Below are 18,267 nucleotides of genomic sequence, written 5' to 3'. Positions count from 1 at the left end.
ATCTATAATGGAAACATAGCTGCTGACAGTAATTCCTCCAACTTTCCAGACAGTGGATTGAACTGTTCCTTTACTCCAGTGGTAACCAACCCTGTTCCTGGAGACCTGCCATCCTGTAGGTTTTCATTTCAACCCTAATTTGGCACACTTGACTCTACTAATTAGCAGCTCAATAAGATCTGCCAAATGAGGGGTACTTTGTTAGGGTTAGAGTGAAATCCTAAAGGATGGTAGATCTCCAGCAACAGGGTTGGTTACCTCTTCTTTACTCCAATATGCCATTTTCAATTTGGAACTGATATTTTCAAATACTCTTTTTGTTCAATTATACTTTGTTTTTGTTTGTCAGTTATAAGTTGTAACCATTGAACAAGGCCATTCTAGTGTGATGACAACATTTAGATTAATAAAAGTTCTAAAAATGTGAATTTTGTGCATTTTCTTCACTGATGATTGCAAAACATACGAGTACTCTAGAAGAGAGTATCTTTTGGGTTTTTGTGTGTCAACATTTTAGAATAAAAATCGGAATATTTGAGTATATTAGAAAACCGGAATATAAGAATTATAGAAGAGATAACAGTGTGAAATGTACCTCGGACTAATTTCTACCAAAACCCCCTGGTTCTACTTACAGAAGTCAACCTGATATACAGATGATCATTGTCAGATTTTATTATACATTTAAGAAATGCATCTCCACATTAGCAAAAAAACAGAACAAAACACAGGTACAAAAAAACAATAAATAGGCTAGAATGCTTTTTACACTCTTAATGGTTAAATATATTCACAGACAAAATAAAAGAAATATCAAAGAAATGTCAAACATTTTGGTCGCATTTCTACACAGTGCATGGGTTCTCTAAACCTAACATTTTTTTCTAAATAACATTTTTACAGCCAGGTGAATAATGCCATTTTTGGGAAGTGACAAACAAACTCATACAGGATGTAGAAGCAGTAGCCAACTAAAACACAGATTTATTTGGCAGATAGTCACACAACGTGTAATCTTGAAAGTACAAATTTGCTGTACATGAATACTGTGCTCAATAAATAAATAAGGCATACAACTGGACTTTGGGTAAAATTCCCAGATGTGCTGTCAAAGCCACAGAAGTTTATATGATATATATTTAATATCGTCAGAACACTGCTGACAAGTAAACAGTCGGCTTTAAGGGCAAGATGAGGTTAGCCGGATACAGACATTTATGTGGGCCTAGACTGTCATTAAAAATGGCTGAACTCAGAGTAATTGAAACAGCTAAATCTCATGCCCTTGGTGTGCTAACTCTGATCTGCAGAGAGGTTGAGTGGTGAGGGTCTCTTGAAGTACGGTAGTTTGGGATGGGTCTGTGGTTAGGGTTAGGCTGCTTACAGTAGTCTGGGGATGAGTCTGTGGTCATCATTAGGGTATGTTAGAGTAAATTGAGCAGTTTGGGGGTGGGTCGGTCCTCAGGGCCTTAGGGCCTCTCCACAGGCAGCAGGTTGAAGCAGGCGTTGGGGATAGTGGCGTAGATTTCTTCCAGGTTCTTGATGTCCTCCAGGATGCGGTCGATGTCGCCGTCCATTTGGGAGATCAGCCCCCTCTGCCTGGCCTCCTTCTCTCCCAGCTCCTGCAGCTGTGGCTTCAGCTGCTTAGTGACTGTGTTGCGGATATCCGCCATCGATTTCTCCAGCTCCTTCAGCCTGCTCTCATCAACACTTCCTGGCTGACCTGCACACAGAGACGCATAAGAAGAGTCCATTTAGAGTCCAGCTACATGTTATACAGTGACACACCGGAGTAGTGTGTTTAGAGCCAGGCTACATGCTATACAGTGACGCATTAGAGTAGTCTGTTTAAAGCCAGGCTACATGTTGTATGCTAACACACTAGAGTAGTCAGTTTAGACCTACCAAACAAGCCCAGGAGGTTATTTATGGCTAGCATGGTATTCCCCACGGCGTCTTTGGTGTTCTTGGCATTGTGGTACACATCCGTAGCATCGGCTGAAACCTGGGAGACAGTGAATATTCGGCATTTTAGAGGAGCAGCCATTAGTCCTGTACCGCTGTTCCACTGCGTCCTCTTCAGTACAGCACAGTACTTCAACACAGATTACAATATTCAAAACATGCAAATAGCAATTTGGAGACACCTGCCCCTGCCACTGTTTGGAAATAAGTCTCACTGGCTGTTTCATACACAAATACAAACGACTGCTTGTTTGTGTTGCTCCAGTTCAGGGTAAATGTGACATTCTAATTGAAGCCTAATGTGTTTTAGTGGGTGAACGAGGCCTAAGGATTGTGTTCACATGATGTAATGCCTCAGGGACAGTTCTACTGTCTCAGTGGCTGTACTGGAATAATGCAACAACGCAGACCTCCTTCGCTTTCTCGTTCTGACGGTCAGCATCGTCCTTCTCGGCCGTCAGCCGCCCCATCGTGGCCAAAGCCTGATCCTTCAGACCCTTCAGGTTATCTGTGAATGTGGTGGTATCCTTCAGCAAAGCGTTGGACGCTGTCAAAGTGTCGGGCACCACCTGCAGACACAGAAACACAAGCACATTCAACACTCTATCACCAGTCTCCACATGGGGAATCCCTACAGCACTGGTACAGCCGGGAATATAATCCCTACAGCACACTATTACAGCTGGGAATATAATCCCTACAGCACTGTTACAGCTGGAAATATAATCTCTACAGTACTGTTACAGTCGGGAATATGAACCCTATAAGCCCTAGTATACTGTATGGCTGAATCCACGTTGTCACTAGGTCCATGTGTTAATAAGCACACCTTCATCCCTTCCAGAGCATCAGTCAGCTTGCTGACGGTCTCCAGGGCCTGGTTGTAGCCTCCAGCCACGCCGTCGAGGATGCCCTGGGTCTGAGAGTTCTTGCCCACGGCTTGCTGGATGGTGGCATTGATCGCCGGGAGCTTGCCAATGGCCTCATCTGCCAAGGCCTTGTTTGCGTCAATCTGCTCATCGAACCCTTCAGATCACACAATGGCGCAGGTTAGCATAACGATAACAGCGGTGGCAAGGTCACAAAACAGCGATGGGCACAGACGCGCCCGCCGACAGGAAGTGGCGGACTCTGCGCCGTTCAGAGAGGCGTGGCTGCTGAACCAGGGCTTTGCTCCTGTACCTTTGAGCATGTTCAGGACTTGATCCAGCTCGTCCATGTTTGTGTTGATGTCCTTCAGTGACTCATCGACATCGGCCTTAGCAGCGTTCACTCGTGCAAGGAGCAGATCTTGTTTCTATGGAGACAGTCATAAGCATTACTTCAACTTAATTATACCATCTCCCTGTGATGACTAATCAAAAACATTGATCTAAATTAGAACATTTGTATCTTTGATTTTAGGTTCTTTACTCTCAAAGAGTATTAGAACATTTAGAACATTTGTATGTATTTGATTTTAGGTTCTTCATACTCTTTGAGAAACTTAAAATCAAATAGGTATACATGTTCTAATATCTTCGTAAAGGAAAAAACAACTGATTAATGATGTACATAATGAAGATTTGAGCATAAAGTCAGAAGAGCAATTTAGCCTTGCAGGAAATGCTAGGAGCAGGTCAGGTGGATTCAGGCAAAATCAGGTAGGAGCAGGTAAGAGCAGGCAGGAGTAGGTGGGCGCATGTAGGAGTAGGTAGGAGCAGGTTGGAGCAGGTAGGAGCAGGTAGACTCAGGTAGAACCAGGCAGAATCAGGTAGGATCAAGTAGGAGCAGGTAAGAACCGGTAGGATCTGGTAAGATCAGGCAATAGAATGTAAAAGCAGAACTCACCTCCTGGGCTTTTTTTCCCTTAGCCAGCAGGTCCTCCACCTGGGACTGATCTGCCTGAACGCCTGTCTTGAGCTCCAGCAAGTTGGTCAGGTTCTTCTCAGCACTGCCTCTAAGAGCATCCAGCTCTGCAGCCACGCTGTTCATCTCCTGTAAGAACAGCAGCACTGTGACTTCAATGCACCTCACTAACACATACGAACATGTACACGCACACACAGATGCACACACACACACATCACATACACACACATGCACACACACGCACACACATATGCACATGTACACGCACACACAGATGCACACGCGCACACATACACACATGCACACACACGCACACGCACACACATATGCACATGCACACGCACACGCGCACACACACAAACACGCAGTGTACAGAACTGTTTAATATAATATTTACAATTGATCAGAGTACACTGCGGTCTGTCCTTCACCTTGAGAGGGTCGGGAAGGTTCTTCGCCAGTGAGGCGATCTGCTTCAGGGCGTCGGCTGCCACGCGGCTCTCCTCGGTCGCCGAGGAGCTCACTCGCTTAGCCTGGTCCTCCAAGGCCTTCACCCGCGCGGAACTCAGGTCAAATCTGCCGAGGACAGCACGGTTACTCCCACGAATGGTTGGCAAAAATGTTGGCTCTTTTGCAGTTACAGGCTTGGGTGAGATGGGCAGCAATGGGAGGTTTTACAGGACCTCAGTGCCACCATTTTGTGTAGCATTACAGAGATGAATATGAGGAAGGCTGTAAAATGTATAATGAGCGTGGACTGTAATAAAGGTGATAATAATGATGGCGGGTGTTGAACTCATATAAAAATGATGGCTGGTGTAAAATTCATATAAAAATGATGGTTGGTGTAAAAGGCACATCAGCAGACGGTGAGGAATGGTTTGATCTCCAGGTAGGAGAGGGTCTCACTTGGTTTTCAGGTCACTGATGAGCTCGGTGACCTTGTTTTCCCCTGAGATGGCGGAGCGCATGAGGGCGAGGGCCTTCTCCGCCTCACTCAGAGCGGTTTTGGCGATCCCCTCCACCTTCTTGGCTTCTCCCTGGTGCCTGCAATGCACACACATTAATATATCAGTGACCACCTCCAATCCAACGCACACACACACATCAATATATCAGTGACCACCTCCAATCCAGCGCACACACACACATCAATATATCAGTGGCCACCTCCAATCCAACACACACACACACACACACACACACACATCTATAAATCAATTTCCATCTCCAATCCAGCACACACACATCTTTATATCACTCACTATCTCCAATCCAGTTCACACACAACAATATATCAATCTCCATCTCCAATTAAACACTCACACACATCAATATATCAATGACCACCTCCAATCCAACACACACACACACACACACACATCTATAAATCAATCTCCATCTCCAATCCAGCACACACACATCTTTATATCACTCACTATCTCCAGTCCAGTTCACACACAACAATATATCAATCTTCATCTCCAATTCAACACACACACACACATCAATATATCAATGACCACCTCCAATCCAACACACACACACACACACACACACACACACATCTATAAATCAATCTCCATCTCCAATCCAGCACACACACATCTTTATATCACTCACTATCTCCAGTCCAGTTCACACACAACAATATATCAATCTTCATCTCCAATTCAACACACACACACACATCAATATATCGTTCTCCAGCATCTCTAATCCAACACACAGAGACACAGACACACAAATGCACACACACACACACAATCAAACCTCCTGCAGACTACCTGCTGCAAGTTACCTCCTGCAGACTGCCTGCTGCAAGTCACCTGCTGCAGACTGACTGCTGAGCTGAGCAATCAGAAGAGCACACTTCCAGCCATTGTCACCATTATTCTCCCTCCCACAGCAGTGCAACGACCAATCATGCACCTCCTTACAAGGTCACCAACAGCAACAGGACCGTCAAGATTTAATGAGCTATCCAGCAGCCACCGTGCTCCTTTACTGTTACCCATTTCCCACAGTGGCCCGTAAACAGTGAAGATTACAGCAGTGCCATCCCCTCTTTCTCCAGGGATAGAAAAGTGCACAGAGAGGGATGCTCTCGTTCTCTGATGAAAGAAAGCGTCAAAGTGCACGGGCAGACTCTTCACTCACGTGTCGGCCAACGATAAGGCCTTGTCCACCAGGCCGGAGAGGGCGTGGCTGCTCCCGCTCGAATCACCCAAGGGCAAATCCTAAAACATGACCCATTACAGGGGTACTGTTAGCACATGATGATAAAAAGACTTCTGAATCAAATCATTATTCGTATTCCAATAATACACAGACTGCGGATTTATGTAAACAGGAACAACCTAAGGTGTGAGACCCATTAACACTGCTATAATAGTTAATGCATCTTTCTTTGCACTCACACCAGCACCTCTGCATCAGCTGCAGGCTGTTTTAACTGGAGCTACTTCTCATCTCCAGTGAAAAGACAGCCGTGACTCATACTGTGTACACAGGGGGACGAGAGCGGTGAAAACTCACCACCAGTCTGAGTTCCCGCTTGGCGGCGCTTAGTTTGTCGCGGATGTCGGCGATTATGCCCCGGACGCCGGATAGCTGTTTCTGGAAGCTCTGGTCCTGCTCTTTGATGCTGTCCACAGTGTCGGAGACAGACCGGAGGTTTTTGTCTTCATCGGACAGCCTTTTGCTTATGTCCGTCACCAGTCCCTTCAGGTGACTCTCCATGTCTGAGCAAAACACAGCACAGCAGCAATGAGAAGATACATAAGGGACACATTACAGTACAGTGGAATAGATGCATATGATGTTAATTATGCTAGCAGCTGCATGTGCAGTACTGTCATTTACAGATCACACTGTCAGAGCAAAAGCCCAGTGAAATAGAGTTGCATGGTCACTAGAGGGCGATGTAAGACCGTTAAAAACGAAAGAGAACAGCCAGAACAGTCAGCAAGCAGGACTGAAAAAGCATTGAAAGAGCGACTGAGCTTTATAAGAGTCACTGAACTCTTGAAGAGTGACTGATATCTATGGAGGACTGAGGTCTTTAAGAGTGACTGATATCAATGAGGGACTGAGGTCTATATCTATATGCGTGAGCTCTGTAAGGGAGACTGATATCTATAGGACTGAGCTCTGTAAGAGTGACCGAACTGTTGTTTTTAACTGGATGTTTTTAAAGCACAGTCACTTGCCTGAGAGCTTGTCAGCGCTCTTCTGCAGGTCAGCCACCAGCAGCTCGGCGTTCTTGAGCGTGCTCTCCACCTTAGAGTCAGTCACGGGCACCTTGCCGCTCTCTATCCCCGTGAACAAGGCCTCCATCTCCTTCAGCCTGAGCCGGTACGCCTCCACCTGCAGAACACAGCATCGCCTCCGTCAGAACACAGAAAACATAGCCTCCACCAATAAAACACAACAACACATAAACATACCTGTACACGCATTGGGTATCAGCTCACACTAGCCTTTCCCAAGGTTTGTATGAGCAAATTAGCAAAACAGTTGAAAACACACGCAGGTACGCGGTTTCACTCTTTTACAGCAAACTTCATGGCTCACCTGGGTCTTGACTTGGTCAAAGCAGCCCGGACAGGAAGAGCGGTCACAGCTGAGCCCCTCCGAGCCCTCTTTGCACGTACACTGACCGCTGTCGCTGCACGTTTTGAACAAGGAACCCTGCGCGTTACAGTTGCACGCTGTGAGTGGGAAACAGTGGGGGACAGTGTTAGCTGACGTTACGCCGTGAGAACACCATTCATCTACAGGATTCAATGCATGTGGGGCACATAGACTGGGCAATTTGTGCAGAGTGGGGCAGACAGACCGGACAATTTGTGCAGGTTGGGGCAGATAGAGAAGATAAGCTGTGGAGGGTGGGGCAGATAGACTGTGTTTGAGTGGGGCATGTAGGCTGGAAGCTGTTTTTGGGTGGGGTAGGGGGTGGAGCTTACGTTTGCAAATGTGGGCGGGGTCAGTACGGTAGAAGCCCTCCTGACAGAGGTCACAGAAGAAACCAGTGCTGTGGTTCAGGCACTCGGAACAGAACCCGGTCACGCGGTCACACTTGACGACAACATTAGAGTCCAAGGGTCCCCCGCACCTGCAACGCTGACACGCTCGGCGTGGCCCATACTCCCCCTGGGGGTCACCGTAGAAACCATCCTCACAAATATTGCACTGTGGCCCTGCAAGAAAAGTGGGTGTAAAAGTTCATCAATGATTGTTATCAATTATTTTCATCTAGTATTATTATCCTCTATTGCAGCTTCTTAAATGCCCAGACTCTCATGGCAAGCAGGTCTCACACACACTCACCTGTGACTCCAGGCAAGCAGCTGTCACATTTGACCTCCAGCGACCCTGGTGTCACTGAACAGCTCGCCCCCTGGGGGCAGGGGCAGGTAATGCAGACGTGCAGCTGTGCAGGGTCGGGGTAAGATCCAGAGGGGCAGGACTTGGCCGCAGAATTCTCATCACCTGAGTAACAGTCACCTGCGACACAACACACACACACACACTCGAAATACAGTCTTTCACAGCACAGCAGTGGAGCAGAAAGTATGTATCGGGCTGTGAATCTACGTGTACGGGGGTGAGGTCATGTGCAAGTCTGTGAGGTCACGTGCTGGACGGTGAGATCATGCGTAAGTCTATGACGTCATGTGTCAGACTGTGAGGTTATGTGTAAGGCTGTGAGATCATGTGCCAGACTGTGAGGTTACGTGTCAGACAGACTGTGAGCACATGCATACGTTTGTGATGTCATGTGCCAGACTGCGTACAGCTGTGAGGGTACGCTTCACGGTTTTCCTGGTGAAATTCGAGCTCACCTGTTTCGGGGTCACAGCTGCCCCCCGGACACAGGCAAGGTTGACAGGGGCTGTAGGAGTCATGGGCAGGGCTCTGTCTGGTGTACCCCATGGCACAGCGCTCGCAGAACTGTCCCTCGTAACCCTTGGGACAGGTGCAGTTCCCTACCCATCCTGCGGAGGCACCAGGACCTAGACGAGCTGACACTAGATGCACGTTGTCCAGGTAACCACGGCCTGAGGGACACAAGAGTTAAGATAGAGGGACAATAAAGTGACTGAAGAATTAATCATTTGAAATAGGTGTGCCAGTCACCTTAAGCATGAAATCCTTCCCTTTTCTTCCTAACAATGCGTTACATCAGACATTTTTTTTGGCTAAGAAATCAATTATTTAGTTAGTTACATAGTAATTGCTGACCCTAAGTGGTGGAGGACTCCATAGAAGACTACTCTGGATTTCACAGGGAAAATTAATCAGGCCCTTAAATATCCCAGCTCACCATTTTCTCCAAAAGTGCCACGGATCTTGATGGCTGTGAGGTTCTGAAGAAGCTTCTGGAATTGCAGGCTGCTCAGCTGGGGCTGCCACTTAGAGCCTGCCTGTTCATCCAGTCTACAGAGAGAGAGAGAGAGAGAGAAAGAGAGAGAGAGAGAGAGAGAGAGAGAGGGAGAGATGGGATATCATTAATCATTCTATCCTGTTTGTCTAGTCTACAGAGATCAACTAAGTGTGCAACACTGCATACTCCTGTGTTGAGGTGTAAAAAAAAACTCCAGTGTAAAGTACCTAAAGGTATAGGTGAGTTTGATACAGAATCAGAAGGTATAGGTGTGTTTGGTGCACTGCCAGAAGGTGTAATTGGCCTTGGTAGCAGTACCTGAAGGTATAGGTGGTACTCTGGCCAGCAGGAAGTACAGTCCGCAGGTTGCCCAGGGAAGCGGAGACCCTCAGCCCCGCCCCCTCCAGCACCACGTCAGACGTGGAAGGTCGGCGCACGCCCCGGTCCAGTCGCAAGGAGAAAGACAGGGTCTGCCTGTAGCTCAACACCTGATTCCCCAAAAAAGCAGCTATGGGGACGGGAGAGGGAGAAAAGAGGATGGGTTACACAGTACACGAGGGGGACCAGTCTTCCAATCTGCTCTAGTCACTGCCAACACTGCCTTCTGTGCATTTTCACAGCACGCTATGCGTGCCCTTAGCAATGACATTGTATGTGCATTTGGTATTGTGTCTATCGGGTATTATACTTGTATTTTGTATTGCATGTGTATTGGGTATTGTATTTGAGTTTTGTATTGTATGCGTATTTCGTATAATAATTTTATTTTGTATTGCATATGTATTGGGTATTGCATTTGTATTTTGTATGCCAAACTCTCGGTGCTGTATAGGTATGGGGCATGCCGCCCTGCCAAGGCGTAATTTGGCGGGGTGTCATACCTGCTTTCTAAGCTGGTCCTGGGTTGTGTTTGAGGTTTAGAATCTTACAATGATTCTTGTCATGGTCTTTACCAGCACAATAGGTAAAGCACCTGTTTCCAGTTTATAGCAGAGAGTATTTGACCTTGTGGCTTACCTGGAGCAAACAGGTACACAGGCACACCCTCCTTGGAGATGACCTCGAGGTCACTGTGCCAGGGGGACCACTGGAAGTGAAGGTGAGGAGGAATCACACCATTGGCTTCTGCAGCTGTCCATCCCTCATCCCCTGAAAAAAACGACCAGTCATAACACAGATCCGAACACCTGGGCCAATCAGAGCACACAACCCTTCATTCAGCAGATGCCATCCATCGTAATGTTCAGTTCGGGGAAGGCTGTGTGTGTGAGGTGTAGGGTGTGGGGCTGATTGTGTGTGAGAGATGTGGATGGGGAGGACGAGTTTAGTTACCCTTGCTGAAGGTGGAGGAGATGTTGTGGATGGAGTAGCCCTTTGCCATGCTGCAATCAGTGGTGTGTCCATAGCAAAAGCATTCAGTCTGGTCATTGCTGTGTGAGAGAAACAATTCCATTTCTACAGAGCAGCTAGAGACAGAAACAATCTCATTTCTAGAGATTCAGCTCTGCTAGATGCACACAGGAGGAGTGGGCATTGGGGTGGGTGGGGTCAGTGGGGAGGGAGGGGTAATTGGGGTGGGTGGGGTCAGTGGGGGGGAGGGGTAATTGGGGTGGGTGGGGTCAGTGGGGGGAGGGGTAATTGGGGTGGGTGGGGTCAGTGGGGTGAGGGGTAATTGGGGTGGGTGGGGTCAGTGGGGGGTGAGGGGTAATTGGGGTGGGTGGGGTCAGTGGGGGGGGGGTAGGTGGTGGGGTCATTCTCACCTCTGGGCGCAGCCATCCTCGGTGAGGGGTGCTCCACTCGGGCAGCGGTCACACTTGTCCCCCTGGACGCCTGCTTTACACGTGCAGCGTCCCCGGCTGTCACAGCCGTCACCAACCGAACCTGCGCTCAGAGAGAGGCTTGCCGTCAGCTACTTTAAACACAGCGCACGGCTCAGTTACCAAAAACATAAAACAAAAGGCCAATAACATTATTGTAGAATTATTCTTTTCTTTGGACTCTGTAGTATTGCTGTTGGCATTATGACTGGCCTGATTCTCAGAGGCCACATTTTCTTTTCTAAGGACCTATAAAACCTTTCCACAAAGCTCTCCAATTTCCTGGTCGGATCATTACCTTTAATCTTAACAACACTTCATCAGTCGAAAGTAATTCCCTCAAAAACAGGGATGAGTACCATGAAAGTAATTTAAAAGAGATGTAAATGAACAGCTGTTGTCCTAGTGAGACATGAGCAGGTTAAAGAAATGTAAACATCGAGCGTTATTATTGCTTTGAGACCAGTTTCAAGGGTAAATGTAATCACTGACAGAAAGTGCCCGTTCTATTGATCAAATAAACCTAACCAGTGATTTCTAATATGAATTTTTATGAATAGCCTTGCTTTATTGATAAAGGAAAATGGCAAGTGTTAATCTGTTGCTCCTGGAAATAAATATAAAGACAATATCTTGGGACATTCTCTGCTCATAATCATTTGGCAGAATCCTGCATACTGCACTGTCCAATCACATGTCAGTGTTCTATACACTGCGTTTCTAAAAGTGCAGCATAGTGACAGAGTAGCTGGGTTTCCACTGCGTTTGTGGCTGTCCTGAACACTGAGGACTGCTAAAGAACAGGAATGCTCCCACTGAGCCACGTGTTGAACTCACCTGCCGGGCTGCAGCTGCAGGGAAGGCAGCTCTCTCCCGCCCTCTGGTGGTAAAAGCCCTCCTTGCATCTTTCACACTGTCGCCCCTCTGTGTTCCCCTGGCAGTTCACACAGTGTAAGCCTTGTGCGTCCACAGCGCAGTACTGCGACCTCCCATTGCACTCACAGCTCGCTGCAACACAAGCCGAATGAAGACATGAGGTCTTGGTTGACCAGTGGAAAGGTCACCTAATATGTACACTCGACCTGGCCAACTGTCGGGTTTATGAACATGCAGATTAGTGCAGTTTGTGAACAAATAGCAAATATATAGTTTATAATAAAAATCTCACTTTGCTCACCTGGATTATTATTATTATTATTATTATTTAAATAGCCAATACATTACTCCAAAGTGTTTCACAGTTACAATACAAGGATCAAAACAAAATATACGTGCATGCATGTACACATACAGTGCATTAATATTACATTATTAAATGCTAATGTTATATGTTTTGCTTTATTTATTGTAAAGCTGCTGAGTGACACCAAAATGTCACTGTAATAATACCAAAAATGGCTAAAAATGATATCAAGCTAAGGGCTTGTGAAAAAAAACACCAATGGCAGTGTCCTCTACTGCTTTTAAGGATTTAAACTTCTCTATTGCCCCCTGAGTCTGAAGAAGATTTTTTGTGAAGAACTTGGGAGTCAGTCCCCCAGAGATTTTTGACTAAGGCTGCACTAACAGCTTTCACAGTCCTGAAGACCCAGCTTTTATTTCTCTTTTTAGTAAAACCTCTGTCTCTGTTTGAAACATTGTCCATTCATGTTGTGTGATAGCGAGCAATTATAACTTTCCACAAGATTCATTTCTCTTTGGGCATGATAATGTAAGAGCACGTTCCATTCCCTGAACACAACACTGGAAACAGTCGGGTCCATTTTCGGGCATGCTCAGATCCTCAGCACTGTCAGAGTATCGTAACTATTACTGCAGTCTGCAGGCAGTCCGCTATTTGTACATATTTGGTTTCTGATTCTACCAATAACAATGCACACCTGACAAAACATGCACTCACAACTGTCACAACATGCACAGGTCTTTATTTCAGTGCATTGTAACTTTAAGGTCCCATCAATAACATATTCTTGCTTCACATTCATACTGTAGGTTTTGTGGAATTGCACAGGCGTTGAACTTTACTGAACATCTTATTCTATAATGTATTTTTTTTTTTTTTTTTAACAAAGTGCTCTATCTCCCAAAACAATTCTGAAAAGTATAGAGCAGCAGTTAGTCACAATTGGTCATAATTCACCTTTCTCATTCTGAACTGATGTATAAGAGTACACTCAGACCAAGTTGCCGCACATACTGGATTCCATCAGGGTATGGAATGCTCCTTTTCTGTAATTATCTGTCCTCGCACCAGTCAATGATGCGATTTACTATTTGAGTACGGTGTGTGTGCGTATGTGTGCAACGCTCTAAAATCACAATATAATACTCCATAAAAAATTATAAATGCATGCTAATACTACTTAGGGATTTTGAGGTGAAATGGAGTTTGGTTTAAACGAGCCCCACCTTGGCTCTTTAAGTGAACAGCTGCAACACGCATAGTGTAAATATGCCAAGCGATGATCCAATTGAGTAATGGAAAGAGTTTTGATTTGGAACAAAACAGGCCCGTGGGGCATGTGGAGACAAAGACTGCAAACGGCTTTCTTCAGACACATTTCACTGCTCTGCGTTTCCGTCTTATCTAAAAACCCCATAAAAGGTGAATCAATCAACAGTGACTGGATACAATGCAGGAGAGTACAATGAAGTAATGGCATGCCTGTGGATTTGGCGGTGATTCGGCACACACATATACTTCAGAATATCAGACAAAGTGTCCGCCATTCAGACATCATGCTGATAGGAGAACTGTGCCATCTCCACTGGTTACCCACTGGTTACCCACGGGGCAGAAATTACTGTTTATAGCCCTGTGTTGTTTTTATCTCGATGTATAGCCTATCTCCATTATTCTGTGTTCTAACCAAACTTTAAGCCGCGCCCTCTAAATAAACACTGATACCATTGACCTCAGATAGTACCCAAAGTACGTGGTTAATATTTAAAGCAAAAAGTAGGCTAAATTAGAATCCAATAGGACGCATTCTATTCTGTGCATATAAAGGTGTTACTTAATTTACACGACTCGCTAGCAAAATGAATTCAACAGGGGTAGTACAAGTTGGCAACTTCTGACTAAGCTTGGATGCTGATGCAAGTACGGATCTGTCATTCTTTGACCACCTACGATTAGTATTAATTACTCCTCAAACATTGGTTACATACAAGTATAAGAATATTTAAGTCTTTCGTCATTAAATGCGACATTTAAAATAGCTACGAGGGTACAGGACGTCTTAAAAACAAACAATTTTACAAGTAAACTACTTTACAATGGAAATGACGAAGTTGAATTTTGTGTTTATGAAATGGATACATTATTACTTCAAATTAGCAGTTGAAATAATATATTTCATTGTGCCCGCATGTGTACCATGTCGTGAGTGTGCCCCACGAGGCAGTCAGGAAGGCTACAGTAACAAACAAAAAAAATACAAAAATAAAAATTTATTTACTATTTTCATCGTTTTAATCAGTTTGCGTTTTAGCTTCAGGTGCTACACAGTAAAATGTTTCGACTCTTACAGAGTACATTTGGTCTCCACTGGACTCATACTCTGTTAAGAGTTTAATTAACACTGGAGTGTGAATACTTTTTATATGTTACGCGCAATAGCCTAAATTTCACGAATTAAAAACCAGGAACTCACCGTCAAATCGATATGTAGCCTCAACGGAGAAAAGCCATAACATAGAAATTCCACACAGATATATCCGTGGAGTCCACATGTTCATGAGAATATGCCTTCGAAATAATAAATATGATAACCGTCCAGCAGTTTAAAAGAAGCAGTTAATATCAAACAATCTTTGGAGTAAATAAACTCAGGTCCTGTTCTTTAGTCCAGTTATAGTCCTGGTTGCTTTCGGGTTCACCTGATGCCCCGCCTGTTTGACACCTTGCTGCTTATATGTTCTCCTGCGTGACTAACACTTGACACATACACTACGCATTTCTCATATCGCGCATTTACTCACGTGTGATTAAGAGCCGAACCCTGCCCGCCAGCGTTCAGGAAGCGCTGTCTGCCGAAATCACTTAATAAAGTAATACTTCCTCGCATTAAAAAGAAAAGGTCTGCCTCAATGACTGCTGGGGAGGGACATAATTGGCAAACCGCTTTATTTGCCCCTGGAGGGCAAGAATTTTAACATGGTTACCTTATGCTACCGAATCAGCGTGGAGCTCTTTAGATTGAAAAAGTGCAGATGTTAGGAACCTTTTGAAGTTCCCTAATATATAAATAAACCTCGTTGACCAAAAAATAAAAGTGAAAAATTAAATAATAGTTAAAAAGAAAAAAAAAGTTGAGAATGCATAGAAGGCTCATTTTAAAACATGAAACCAAAACATTGGAAAACATTTAAATAATTGACAAAGAATTAGGGGTTTACATAAAAACCATTACAAGTTAAATGCTTTACCCTTCTATTTTCCATTTGCTTCATTGCAGTTTTCTATTTAATTTAACTGCGCAATTTGGAAACGTCATCGAATAGGCTGCTCCTTGCATCGTTGTCCTGTTTCACTTTGAGAGAGCAAACAGCGCGCTACCATTTTTTCTAAATGTTATGTAAAATATAAATATTGCCGATCTTATATTTCCAGCAGGGCACTGTATATTAAAGTATGTCGTCATTAGTGTAGGTTGGGAATAGCGAAGAGATTTTTTAAAAATGAATCTTTTCATGTTTTACAATCAGAAACCTGAAACATGAAGCAGTGCAATTGATTTACAATATTTGAGTATTTGTGGAGAAAATGGTAAATGGCAGGGTAGAACATTTGAATAATAATGATCATAATGTATCGCATTCACAAATCGCCAAGCACTTTATAGTGAAGGGGAACCTGAACTCCGTCAGTGTGTAGCACCCGTCTGGGTGAGGCACAGCAGCTAGGCATTTGGCGTCAGAACATTTGGCCCTCACAACACATCAGAGATGAAGAGGGAGGGATTGAGATTTTGGCTATTATATTGGGCATGGCTAGGTGGCAGGTTGGACCAGGCTTTTGCCTTACTCTGCAAGGGGATCCTCCTACTCTATTGCAAAAATTGGACTTTTTTATGTGCACAATGAGTCAATATCTGTTTAACTGGGAGAACTGCCCTCCAAAACATATTTGTTGCTTTTTCTTCACCCAGCAGTCTATCAGATGAGCTGTGCATTCTTCACATCATAGTGCTCTCGACCCCCAGCTGCCACTGGCAGACTGCAGACAGACTACAGACATCTGATCAACAAGAGGAGTTTTTCTTTTGTGCGGAGACAAACACAGTCCCTCCCCCCGGGAACACTTGAAAAACGATACCTTAGACAGTTATATACTGCCCTGCAAGCTGTCAGCAAAACAAATCACCACTGGCATGAACAGAATTCAATTGCAGTGTGAGGTCTGACTCTGTTTGAACACTGTATCCCAGAGTCTTAGCAGAATGAGCCATACGACATCCACAGTGTGCTGATCACAGACAATCACCTCTTAATGAGCAGCATTGTTTCTGTTCTTTAAACAGTCATGCTGAAAAACTGCAGCATTGCTCCCCTGGTTAATGATGTCTAAAGCTGATTCTCCTGAGCTTTGATTCCCCACATTTATGATGGGCATGACTACTGTATGGTTTTTACATATCCTCTGATCAGTATTCACTTGCTGAAGAGTCATTCAATTTTACTGCAGCTTATTCTTCTGCCTAGTTGGCTTTGCAGAGGTTAGGTCTGAATAGTGTTCACTGTGTGAACTAAACTGTGTTCTTGGCTAGAAATAGCTGTACAAAATAAGTATTGTACCTTACTGAACCTGTGTTTAGCAGTTGTCTATGACCATGAAATGCACTTTTTGTACGTCGCTTTGGATAAAAGCGTCTGCCAAATAAATGTAATGTACTGTAATACAGTCCACTTGCCCTGACACTGGTCGGTAGGCAGGAATGCAGTTTGCTTTCTGTAGCCAGTCAAGAGAGAACTAAAGGTGTCTCTTAGAAATATATCTCTATACAGACTGCTACTAAAGTTCTGAGAGTGCAGAATTTCAAAGGATAGTTCTAATTATCAGCTCAATTACATTCTTAAATATCACAGCTTTCATATACTGTACCTATATTTCTTTAATGTGTTATAGCATTAAAAGGTATCTAACTTGCTTTTTTCCCATCAAATTATTATAATATATAAAACTGCAGAATTAAATTAAACACCTCATGTGTAGAGGACTCATTGAGCAGGCTTCTGGCCTTGTATGTGCGTAGGTTTATTATAGCAAAGGCATGTCTTGGTTTTAAATCTACTTCCAATAGTGAATAAATGACTAAATAATCACAGCCTAGACTTTCTTTCATGAAAAATAATTTTTAGCGTCCTTTTGGTCCTTTTGGTTTTCAGCTGATCATGATTGTTTCTACTGACTGGTGTCTCCAGGAGCAACATTATTCAAAATAAGAAAACATCTCTCATGGAAAAAGAGTGGTCTGTATCATAGAGATGACGCTAGGGGAGAATGCACCAATGATTGCGTGAGCTGATATCTAAAGCTCCAATCATTAGTCTGCATAACTTCCACTGTCTAGGTGCGCTAAGAGTCCACAGATGATTCATCCATCATATGTGGGAATGAATAACCTCTATTATGTTTGAACATGTCAGGGATATTGTGCCTACCCAGTACAGGGGACGCTGAAAAACATGCTACAATAAATGAATAAAGCTCGTAGTCCCACATCCCACTGCAATACGCTTATATTGAAGTGACTTGAATAGCATTAAATTTGTTGCAGAAACACCTAAGGGAAATTTCATTCAAAACAATTAATATCAGAAATTCTGTAACCTCTTCAGCATTAGCAATCTTCAGTAACAATTATTGTACAATTATTATACACAAGCCTCTGCTCCACCTCTCATCATTGCCACAACTCGTCCCTAAACCACAAAAAAATGAAAGAGGAACTACAGATGATAACAGTGTTATAATGGAGGCCAGTGGAGGACAGTATCCGCAAACTGTAGTCAGACTGTGGGATATACTGTGTAATGGACACGCCCTGAGACTGAATGATCTGCACACATGAGTATGAACAAGCTGAACAAGAGCACACTGAAAAAAGAGGTGTGATCATTTCTTTAAAAAAAACAACTTGCTAAACAAAATCTTTTTCTCTAACCAGCTGCATTTGCAAATACAGTTATAATGGGGAATGACTATTTTAAGTATGGATCCATTCTTGAGGATATAAAATA

General features: G+C 44.2%; 1 protein-coding gene across 2 annotated transcripts; it reads right to left on the bottom strand.

Annotated features, from left to right (window-relative positions):
• Positions 1-657: 657 nt before the first annotated feature.
• On the bottom strand, positions 658-15,069 carry lamc2 (laminin, gamma 2). 2 transcript variants are annotated; one of them, XM_064338382.1, is made up of 23 exons: positions 14,679-15,069; positions 11,860-12,030; positions 10,966-11,086; positions 10,538-10,635; positions 10,223-10,354; positions 9,524-9,713; positions 9,146-9,258; positions 8,664-8,879; positions 8,235-8,325; positions 8,149-8,168; positions 7,785-8,018; positions 7,393-7,529; positions 7,029-7,185; positions 6,355-6,560; positions 5,977-6,056; positions 4,726-4,863; positions 4,248-4,392; positions 3,796-3,942; positions 3,148-3,262; positions 2,795-2,991; positions 2,376-2,534; positions 1,906-2,005; positions 658-1,723 (listed from the first exon to the last, which is right to left on the bottom strand). In XM_064338382.1, the coding sequence occupies exons 1-23, from the start codon at positions 14,761-14,763 to the stop codon at positions 1,470-1,472; spliced, it is 3,306 nt and encodes a 1,101-aa protein (XP_064194452.1). In that variant the 5' UTR covers positions 14,764-15,069; the 3' UTR covers positions 658-1,469. The 2 variants fall into 2 exon arrangements, with proteins under 2 accessions (XP_064194452.1, XP_064194451.1); XM_064338381.1 differs by having other exon boundaries at positions 8,149-8,325.
• Between the last annotated feature and the right edge of the window lie 3,198 nt (positions 15,070-18,267).

This window comes from Anguilla rostrata, chromosome 6 (genome assembly GCF_018555375.3).
Source record: "Anguilla rostrata isolate EN2019 chromosome 6, ASM1855537v3, whole genome shotgun sequence".
NCBI classification, from domain to species: domain Eukaryota; kingdom Metazoa; phylum Chordata; class Actinopteri; order Anguilliformes; family Anguillidae; genus Anguilla; species Anguilla rostrata.
This window is presented reverse-complemented; position numbering and strand designations above follow the sequence as displayed.